General features: G+C 34.4%; 1 protein-coding gene across 1 annotated transcript; it reads left to right on the top strand.

The window, feature by feature from the left end:
• Positions 1–7,084: 7,084 nt before the first annotated feature.
• Positions 7,085–10,681, top strand: LOC134717993 (uncharacterized). Its single transcript, XM_063580491.1, has 5 exons — positions 7,085–7,117; positions 7,748–8,000; positions 8,654–8,761; positions 9,294–9,465; positions 10,183–10,681. The coding sequence occupies exons 1-5, from the start codon at positions 7,085–7,087 to the stop codon at positions 10,679–10,681; spliced, it is 1,065 nt and encodes a 354-aa protein (XP_063436561.1).
• Positions 10,682–11,364: the final 683 nt, after the last annotated feature.

Raw genomic sequence — 11,364 nt, forward strand, 5'->3', positions numbered from 1 at the left:
TCAAGTGCTGCCCAATTTTGTTTAGGTTTGGACTTTTGATATATATAAGAAAAATCCCTACCTACCGTCGCTTCAACATTTCAAGGGAGTGATCGGCCTTCTGTTTATTTGAAAGTAATTGCTATCCTATTTGTTTTAACTGGAAATTACTATATTTCTGACATTTGGAATACAAACTTTACGATTCGATATAGTTTTTGGATTGGTTAATATTCTAACGATGTAGCTTGTGACGGATAATTTGTCATGTTGTCAGGGAACATTTGTTAATAAAATGGCTGCACATTCGAGCATTGACTCGGTATCGGAACTTTCTGACACAGCAAACTAGTTCTAAAAGTGATAATATATTTAGCATAATGAATGACCACAGGCAACTCATTTCGCCAGGTTATGATAAAAATATTAGTGGGTTTCAAGAAAGCATTGAAAACATAAATGTAGGAGAAGTAGCAATGAGAAATGATCCTGTTACTCATACTGAAGTAAGCATACCGGATATTTACAATATGCTACTGCAAATTCAATTGTATATCCAAACTATCTCTGTCCTGCCTTTTTATTTTTCACTCTATCCAGTCCTGCTTTTTTTTTTTAGTTTATTCTGACTTTTTTTTTACATAAATTGTCATCCTGACTTTTTTTTTTGCAATTGTCTCATCCTGCCTTTTTTTTACTCAAAACTCCTGTCCTGCCTATTTTTTTTACTCAAAACTCCTGTCCTGCCTATTTTTTTAAAATTTCATCCCAGCCCCCCCCCCCCCCCCCTCCCCCCCCTAAAAATCAAATGGTAGCTCCCTAAATTGGCCAATATGGAAATATGAATTGATGTATATTTAAACTTACATCCAGTTGTACTGTCAGCTGTTTAGACTGACTAGTTACAGCACTAGTTGCTGCCAACTTGGAAATGCTTCTTTGGTAGTATGGTATGAGCACACTCTCCAAGTAATCTGTCACCTCATCGAACAGGTCTCCCCGGTCTACTAGGTTGGTGATCTACAATATAAAGATATTGTTATTAATAGTTCTTCATTTCATATTCCACACATTGCAGCTGTTGTTCTATGAGTGATAATTCTTTTGTACATAAGTTTACCTTATGGAACACCATACATTACTGATTTTAATATTACACCTACACATTATTTGGGGAGGTAACCTAATGTATTATTTTTTTATTAATACATGTATATGACAGTGCACAATTACTGACCTTGTTCAAGGTTAGTTCAAGAATATAATGACAAAAAACAGTGTCCTCCATTTGTTAATGTCTGTGTTATTTGGTCTCTTGTTGGGTTGCCTCATTGCCAATCATACTATAACTTCAATTTTTATATTCTATGGGTTAATATATGCGTACAAACCTCATATCATAAGCTGTGATTGTTATTTTATTTTTGACCATATCTGTAGCAAAAGTGTCATAGTGGTATATAACTGATTTTTGTGAGAATTTTATAGTAGGTACCATTTATGATTGATTGATGATTGATGGTTGCTTAACGTCCAGTGGCAAATATTTCATGCATATTCAGGACGAGAACAAGTTCACAATAAATACAATAGGTAGGTTGATACAATAGAGGCCACCTGGGATGATGGTCGGAGAAATTTGGAATGCCACCGGAAAAAGAGGGTATATTGGATAGGGACAGTAATTTTGCCTTGCAACAGGCCACCTACGGACCCCTCAGAGAGTTGTTGCAAGGGTTCTTAACGTGCAAAGAGCGTGACACTCTCTTTACACGAGGCATCGGATTTAACGTCCCCTTTCTGACCGGACGTGACTGCGAACTTGATACATCCCGCACAGTCAAACGGACGCCCCACTTCGGCAAGCGTTTTACTGCCGGTCGGGAGAAGACCAAGTGACCATATTTTTATACCCCAGTCACCCTTGGGGAAGGTACCATTTATTACAAGTCTTCTAGACAATAACAAATCATTACTCTCTTTGCTTTCAAAATTCGAATAGTAATTAAAATATTCATGGTTATTTTTGTATGGCTTCCTAATGTATGGCACATACGCTTCCTTAAAAATTAAAACTTTTGAAAATATAATGCTTTGGTTACATAGCGCCATAATGTCTATCTATGTTTTGTATAATCGAGGGAAAAAAAAGGGCAATATGCTAGTTGCTGTCAGCGGCTTTTTAAACATCCATCTATAATATAGCTTAACATGTGACTATCCCAGACCGACCTAATCAAAGAAGTTAAAGACATGAAATAATAACAAAGATGAAATAAAAATACTGTACAATTTGGATATAATTTATTTTTTTTACCACTTTAACCACAGACAGAGGGTATGCTATCCCCTCCAGTATCCTCAGGTCTGCTGCTGGAATTTTTGTCTGCATGTTCACTGTTTTCTGGTGCACCTGCTCCACAGTGATGGTTTAAAGGGCATTCAGCACTATGGGGAATGCAGCTGATGCCAACTTGGAATGGTCTTCCAAGACCTTCGCATCACCAGGCCTCTTTTCTTTGGTTGGAGGTTCCATCTTAATTACAAGGACACGGCTGAAATATCTGTAATTAAAACAAAATAGATGCATGAATAAAATTGCATATTATAGTAAAACTAGATCCATTTCATTATTCCTAACACGTTCATTACATTACAGATATGGGTTGCTGTTTTCAAATATGGTTGTAATTCATAATTGAATATCAAAAAAATTAATCATTAATTCATTAATGACAAATGATATAATTCAGAAAGTGGGACAAAACTCAGGGGTATCTCATGTACAATAAGAACTCCATCCCTGACATCAGACAGACCAAATTAGGCACGGACCTTAATCTTACAATGGAACAACTGTACAATCTCATGGAAGAAACCATTCCGTCTGAATAATCAACAATAATACTCAGCATAAGTTTCCAGAAATGTCATATCTATCAATCAGGTCTTTTAGTGAGTCAGTTTTAGTATGGGATGTTAATTAAATTAATATTATATTTATGTTTCATTAATGCCATTTCCCAATTCCTGTAATGGACCCTGTTATTAGAGATCCCCTGGCCTTTGGTTGTCTCACTTATGAGAGACAATGACAGTTACGGGAGTTACGGAAAAAAGCAAATTAACCTGTGTGTTTTGTGAGTAGGATCAAAGTTTTTCAACTCCTCTAATTATAATAATTGGTTGTTCAGCTTAATAATTTTGTCACCAAAAGTTAATTTGCATGAAAAACTAGTTCGACGGCCGATACAACACTATTAACATTTCATGCTTTGCATTTGAAAACGCCATTTTTCCAATATGGCACTAGTATCAGATTGACAAAGGGAAGTAATTTGTTTAAAAAGTGTTTAACATAATCCAATTTGAAATTGCATTAGACTATAGTGACTAGACATGCAATTGTAAAATTGATCCCTGTCTCTCAGATTAATGTGTCCACTAAGAATGTGTGCACATGCAAGTACTTACTTCATAAAGTTGTTCAAATCAAAATTGGCAGTCACTATGCAGCCAGTTAGAGGGGTCTTGGTAGACTGGTCTGTTGATTTGCCACGTACACAGCCATTATACACGTCTACTGCAACCTGACTGACATATTCTGCTGTTGTAGGATCATCCCAGATGAATGGCAGGGTTGACTTGGTCAACCATGAATTTACAAAGGCTAAGGTACACCTGTCAAAACAAGAAATTCAATATAGTACTTCACAAATTATCGGATTATCCTTTAATTGTTTTCCAGTAGAAGAAAGGGTATTATTGTATCAACTGTAACGGTATTGTTGTGTTTTGTACAATCTTTCAACAAATACTTCTTTCCATGATCAAACATTTTCTGTGAGCAAAGCAGAATATGTATTATACCTTTAAAAAGGCATGCAGGAATTTCTCGCTACATTGAAGACCTGTTGGTGACCTTCTGCTGTTGTTTTTTTATTTGGTCGGGTTGTTTTCTCTTGGACACATTCCCTATTTCCATTCCCAATTTTATTCATTTAAACATCAATTCATATGTCTGCTTAGCACTCTCACCATATCTCATCTAAATTATTATACATTGGTTTCACTGAATATCATTTGAAAATATACAACTTCCCTTTTAATAAGCGAATAGGTTATTAAATACAACTTTTGGTGTAAAACCAAAGTCATGGAATGGTTTAATACCTACATTATAAAGCATACAAACTGATTTATAACTCATACCTTTAAGGATGTACTTAGGTGATGTAAGGTAAAATAAAATAAATCAAGAATTCAAAATTGACATTTAAATATGAAAGAGTACTTGTTAACATGGTTAAGGGTCAAAATAAGCTAACATTTTTAATAGGTCATAGAGGTCCTTTTCAAGATATTTGATTTATAAAATATGATGAGAACAGGATGCGTGAATCAGACGTTTACCATATATTTCCATTGAAATTATATGGGTCTCAAATAATGGGAAAGAAAAGCAAAACCCTGTTTAAATTTTGGGGAATGACCTTCTATAAAGTATTATGTTGAAAGATAAATATGTGTTATGGGGCAAAATACCTTGTATCCTATGGAAAAACACTAAGGAGTCTGATCATTTGACACTTATTCCAAAACCACACCTAAGTACATCCTTACTTAAATAGTAAAATAATGTTTACCTGGAGGATATGCGAGTCTCCTTGCACCCAGTAAGCCAGGCAGCACACATAGCAATTAGGGTTTTCCCCACCATCGGCTCTCCATACAGGATAGGGATGTTGAAGTGCCTGGTGTTGGCACTAAGCCATTCGTACTGGTGCAGGCCATAAAAGGAAGCCCAGGCCAACAGTGCTGGACCAATGTTGGACCCAAAAATGTCATCAGCAACATCAAACAAATTCCTCAGGGGCTGCAAGTTTGGTGCTGAAGTGCAGATGGACCTGCAGAGCTCTTCCTTTGGTAGTCCAGATATGTTTATGTTGGGCAACCATACATAAGAGCATGTATCTGGATCAACCCGAAATTGTAATTTAATAAGTAAAACTATCGATTACCTGGAAATGCATAACTGAAACTTATTTTACAAATGTTTTAAACAAAAAAATATCTTTATAGTACCTTATTCCTATGGTGATATCAGTAATTGTCAATCTTGTAATTAGTGGTTTGTTAAAAGAAATTGGAAAGAAAGCATTTTATTCTTGGCATATGCTGTTACAAGGTTTCATCGGCCCTATCAGATTCTCCACAGCCCTTTATCACACACAGTTTCCATTATTTTGTACAAATTCAGTCTTTGTATGAGGTCTATACAGGGATATATTCACTGCTGACAAAGTCTGGGGTGGGTATTCTTCTTAGGTCGCAAGATCCTAATTTGACCTCATATAAAAGGCTATGATTGTTAAAATATTATTATCCGCACATAATTGTATCAAAATCGTGAGCTCAAATTTATTTGATCATTGATTTTTTGGTGTTTTTTTTTTTTTATAGAAATCGTATTTGTCTCATAACTAATAACAACATATTTGTTGTAATTATTTCATATTTAAAAAAAAAAAAAATTCTGGTACATTTTATGTATATGAAGTTTTTTTAGTAGATTAGGAAAAAAAAAACAGGTTGGTTACTGCATTCAAAATTATTCAAACCAGTGATATTGTTTGCCTTAAATTAGTGGAGAATAAAGGGTTTTCCCCCTGGAGATAAATCCCAATTTGAAAGAAAATTGGCCTAAAATTTTTCCAAGAAAAAAAACTTTTTCCAAAAGAAGGTCAGTCGGACCCAATAATAATTGTGCATGAATATAAACTGAAAAACACTCATTTCAACAATTTTCTTGCCTAAATTTACCATATGTGCACAATTGAGGGTCTATTCATATATCATCAATGACAAAATGGGGGTATCATTTAAAAGCAGGGTTTGACCCTTGAAAATGGGTTGGTAAATTTGAGTTTCAGTCAAATTCAGTTTATTTTAAATTCCCCAAAATAAGGGTAGAGGCAGTTCTGAAAAATGGAAACAATATCACTGCAAACTATTGTACTAGAAAAGTAATTGTTACATACCATATTCCCTGTGGACACGTCAATGATGCACTTTGGGCTTAAGAAGCACAATGTTGTGCTTGGTTGTAATCCAGCATTGGTAATGTGGTTCCAGGGAAACACGTAGCCATTGTGGTCAGCCTGCTCTGTCTGGCGTTTCACCATAGCCAGCTCACTAACGAGGTCACCTGACTCCCTTTTGGCTAAGAGACACATCAAACCACCCCAATGGAAGGATGAATTTAATGCATGCTCAAATTATTTTGTGCTATGTCAGTCTCTTGCAGTGAAGTGGGCAGTACTAAAAAAAAAATCATCAAATTAGTTATGTTTAAAAGACTCTGATCCAATGAAAAAATTGGATATACTAAATTATAAACCTATGAGTAAGTCAAACTGGCTGTTACTACATGTGTAAATCAAGATAACAGAGCTTACTGTTGAGCCTGGGACCTTACTTCCTTAAATGTATTGATTCTTGAATTTTGAGGGTTTTTGGGAGTAAAACAAACAACTCTTTAAAGGAGTTTTCATATCTTTTCTCAAGCCGAAATCTAGATCCCATTATTTTTCAAAAATGGTCACACTCCTTTTTAATTGCCATTTCATGGTCCCCGATTTGACTCAAATTCTGTTACTTGATTGATAACAATGTAAAAAATTTATCCAAACTACCAAAAGTGTAAAACGAACAGTATACAGAGCATGGTGTAGATAATAGTATGTAGGTTTGATTCGTGTGTATCTTAGTCCAGATACCATCTAATTAACTATTGGTTTGACATCAGATTACCATATAAGCGGTGTAAACATAAGTAACAATCTGAATAGATAAACCAACACCCGGAATTGGATTCTTATAGGTCTATTTGATTTTAATATTAAATTAAAATTTAGGTTTATCATTTTTTTTAACCATATAAGAATCAGACTTTATATAGATAGAATCAGTAATCAAATGATTTACCCTAGTTTCGCTTCCATTGTTGACATTCTTTATCTTTAAATAACCTGTACACATATAATGTATGTGTTGTCAATCTGTAGCTAGGGGTTAGATTGAAGTTCACATGAATACGGATTAAATGAGGTCGACTAATTCACTCGCCAGTGAATCAGTAATAATTAGCTTAATTTGACGAAATTGAACCATTTTGGCTGCTAAAGTGATACATTATTTGACTTTGTCACTTTCATTATTGAATGAACATAAAAAAACAAACTTACTTAAGATTTTTTATATATTTGGTAGGTAGTTCCCCTGTTTAATTCAATGATGAACTGAAAATCTGGGTCAGTTTTGAGCTACTTTCCTTGGTGAATCATTTGTTAAGAGTGGCTGTTATGGACTGACCTAAACTGTAACATTATATTTACACATTAAAGTACATGTATCATAAGGGAAGTAACTGAGTAATCTCATTCTGAACATCTATTGAAAGTTCAAAAACTTTTCCCCAAGTTAAATGAAAGGACTTCAATTAGCCTGCTAAAAGCATTTAAAGTACTGAAATATTGTTTTGGGGTTCCCTGAAGTGTTGCCCGACACTCGGGGTGCTGGAATTTCTCTCTACATTTAGAACCTGTTGTTGACCTTTGGCTGGGTTTTTTTCTAGTGCGGGGGGGGGGGGGGGGGGTAGGGGTGTGTCTTTTACCTATTGCCCATTTCCACTCACACTTTTTTTGAGGTGATGTTGACATATAATTCATATGAATGATTAATAATTGTTGATGACCACTTCTATCAGCATATTTTTTTTTTATGTTTTTCAGGTTGTGAAACCTTGAGAGTGATTGATGGGTGCTGGAAAGTGTGCATGCCCCATTGTATGTTTGCCATGGAGATGGAAGTTCAAGGATTTCCCCTTCTGAATTTCCCAGATGTGTGCACCTCTGAGCCAAAGCCTGGATCTGTGTTTTGTGCAGACCACTATAAGATACTGGAAGAGAAGAACATCCCCACACAGAAAGAAGAATTTCTTCAATTAATTGGCTGTAAGAGTAAGTAATTTTCGCTTAAAGAACATGTATTTTTAAACAGTTGCTTTTCTTGTTGTTGGTCAGGTGTTGACTGTTGAAGTGGTGATATTTTTGCAATGAAACACTCATTTATATGTTACTTATATTTTACCTGAAAGGGGGCTCGTGGGTATGAGGAGGTTTTTCTTCTTAATGTAAGTTTTGCTATATTTTTCTGTAAATGAACTTTTCCTAACTTAATAGAAAATGACAGGAAATGGGGTAACCTTTCATTTACAATATAAATCTGTCTTCAAAAGAAGCATACATTTTTGTAAAAGTACTCTTTGTTCTGTAAATAAGAGAAAAAGAGTTAATATAAAAAAAAATTTTTTACAATAGTTTAATTTAAGTACAGCTGATTTGAACACAGAAATGCAGATGAACTGTAGATTTGAAAGGGTTAATAAAATTCTAATTTCAAGATATGGCATTTTTGCACCAAAAGGAAATAATTTGGAGCTGTTTCAATGATACCTACATCTTAAAATTGATATGGGTCCAATACAAATTGATTTATTTGAATGATTTTTGTACCATATGATAGATTGACAACTATTAAAGTAATAATTGAAATTAGAATTGAAAAAAAAAGGCCATTTTGGTTTCTAAAATTTATATACCCTCAAGTCCAGAGAATCCAAGTTCAAGTGAAGACATTAAGGCTGTTGATGATAAGATAAAAGAATTTTCAAAGCAGTTAGCATCAACAACAGCAGAAATGTCATCACTGAATTACCAGAGTAAGTTGAATGTGCAGTTTTGTGAATAAGACATATCATCTGAATTATAACTAAGAATTTCGAACTCACTGCCAACTTCAGACTTAATACCTGAATCATTAATTGGTGTTAAACAGACGAATGTAAGGATAGGGTTGTAGTTGAAATGGGAATGTTGAAATTCTTTGTAACTGAGATTCATACGGTCCAAATACTCATATGGTATGTAACGTATATGCAGTATATTGTGATTTGAATATTTCTATATTATACCAGTAATAACAATTGGCCTGGGTTAAATGTATATTAATTTGAAATGTAAATATTTATCAAAGGTTCCCCGAATTATAATTTCACCATAAACATTTAATGGAATATTATTCACCATGAACATTTAGGAATTTTATACATTGGCTAGAGGTATAGGAGGAGGGTTGAGATCTTACAAAAATGTTTAACCCTGCAGCATTTTTGCACCTGTCAGGAGCCTCTGGCCTATGTTAGTATTGTATTATTTTAATCTTATAAGTTATACCTATTGTATTTCTTTTAGACACGGAACAAATTGTTAGCCAGGTGAGCCCTCCCGACTGGCAATCAACCTCCACAGACACCATATTCAACAAAGACACTGGTGAGAAGGCACGACTAAGACAAAGGAGCCGTGGCCATTTTGTATGTGTCACTGGAGGAGGGCACATTCAATATTTTGAACCTTTATTCAAGTAAGTTAATAACATTAAAAGTTAATTATTGTAATCAGTACAGAAATTCAAAAACTATAACATTGCACACAATTCCATTTTTTATGGTGAAGATAGACCTCATTGATATCTTGAGCCTTAAGAAAAACCGGAGGAGGAAAATGCAATTTCAAGCCAATGACTTATTTCGGGAGCGGTTTTTTTTACACAATAGAAACATTTGGCATTGTAACATGTTGCAATTATAAATAATTTATAAAATTTATAAATGCTAGTAAGACATTTTTTCTCAACCGATATATTTACGAAAGTAATTGTTTATGGTGGACATTGGCAAGGCAGTTTCCAGGACTAACTTTTAAAGTAAAAGAAATGTATGAATTATAACTCCCAACTATTAAATATAATTATGAGTGGAAATTCTATGGTCTGTATGTATGGCATTGTAAGAACATATGGTCATTTAGGAGAAATGCATGACATAGTTTATTGATTTACAGTATTAAAAAATTGTTAGATTGGTATTGGACTTAAATGAAGAGCAAAACGTAAGTGCACTTTGTTAAAAAATATGAATTTAAATGTCTTGGACTAAGCACTATCATTTGGTTTTCTGGAGACGTATATAATATTTTGATTCCTTTTGTATTATTTGAACAAGGCATGAAACATTTGTATTACACAATTATGTTTACAATATGTACATTATGTTATGTAATTTATTTAACTTATTTCTAGGTCAGAAGGACCTTGCCAGGTATTCATGATAACCAATCGCAGTTTGTTACTGGAGCTGAGTAAAGTGCCAGAAGACCAGCTTGAGGCAAGGATGAAATCATTGATTTTAGCCTATGACAACATGTGCAACCTTGATTGTATTAAAGCAGCTAAGGAAGACTTGCCATTTCCAGCTGCTCTAAACAAACTGTGGAAGACGATTAAAAAGATTGTTGACAGATTACATCTGCAAAACCACAAGGATGTCCGATGTAAAGTCACTTATGATCCGTCAACAATACCAGAAAGTTATAACACCCTGATCGCAGAGCAGACCTTTTCCTGGTTTTCAAGGTATAAGAAAATTGCAAATTCAATGACACAAACGCACCATCTGTTGTATATCCACAGACAAATACAAAGGCGGAATAAGTACTCGGGATCATGTCGTCTACGTGGGAAATCACCACTCTTGCCTGGTATCAATATAACATTACAGAAGAAAGCGGTTAAAGACTGAACTATGTTATAAAATTACTGTGTAGATAGTTTCAGTTAGTTGAACACTTAACGGACAACATAAAAGGTCGACGTAGGCTAAAAAACTTAATTCAAATAGTTTTGGGGTGAGGGAGGGGGTCTACATTGCTGCAAGTTTTATTAATAGAAGATCAATTTTACATATATCCATATAGGTAAGTTTTTTTCCTGCATTGAATTTTGATTTTGTCCCTTATTAATTCACTTAGGTTACTAATCAAAGACTGTCTCCTCTTGCTTATATGAAGGTCTAAATATACCATGGCAATTGGTCTTATCCATTTATTGTTAAGAACTGTGTGCCACTAATTTATATATTTTCCCTCCGGTTTATATGATCCGTTCATCCTATATATTGACTCTTAAAATTCAAGAGTTAATCTAAAAATGAGGGTACTTTTTATATGGCCTTCCAAATACCGTTTCGATCCCTAACATCACTGAAGAGACATTTATTGTCGAAATCCGGATATGGTGTACTAAAGAAATATTGACACCGAATGTTTGTGGCACAACATCCTGTCCACAAGTTAAACATTTTTTTTCTTTCTGTGACGTATTAAATTTATATGAGAATCCATTTTGTTACATCTTGTGATCAATTTTATTTGGCAATCGCCAATGGCAGTCAGCAGGGTAAAAGAACATCAGTTGTTCGACCTG

This window comes from Mytilus trossulus, chromosome 5 (genome assembly GCF_036588685.1).
Source record: "Mytilus trossulus isolate FHL-02 chromosome 5, PNRI_Mtr1.1.1.hap1, whole genome shotgun sequence".
Lineage (NCBI taxonomy): Eukaryota > Metazoa > Mollusca > Bivalvia > Mytilida > Mytilidae > Mytilus > Mytilus trossulus.

What these genes read in the sequence shown, in the direction of transcription:
- LOC134717993 (XM_063580491.1), top strand. Translation starts at nt 7,085, where the DNA reads ATGAGGTCGACTAATTCACTCGCCAGTGAATCA. An exon ending in GTCATCACTGAATTACCAGA is followed by an intron (nt 8,762 to 9,293) that starts GTAAGTTGAATG and finishes TATTTCTTTTAG; the next exon opens with ACACGGAACAAATTGTTAGC. An exon ending in TATTTTGAACCTTTATTCAA is followed by an intron (nt 9,466 to 10,182) that starts GTAAGTTAATAA and finishes ACTTATTTCTAG; the next exon opens with GTCAGAAGGACCTTGCCAGG.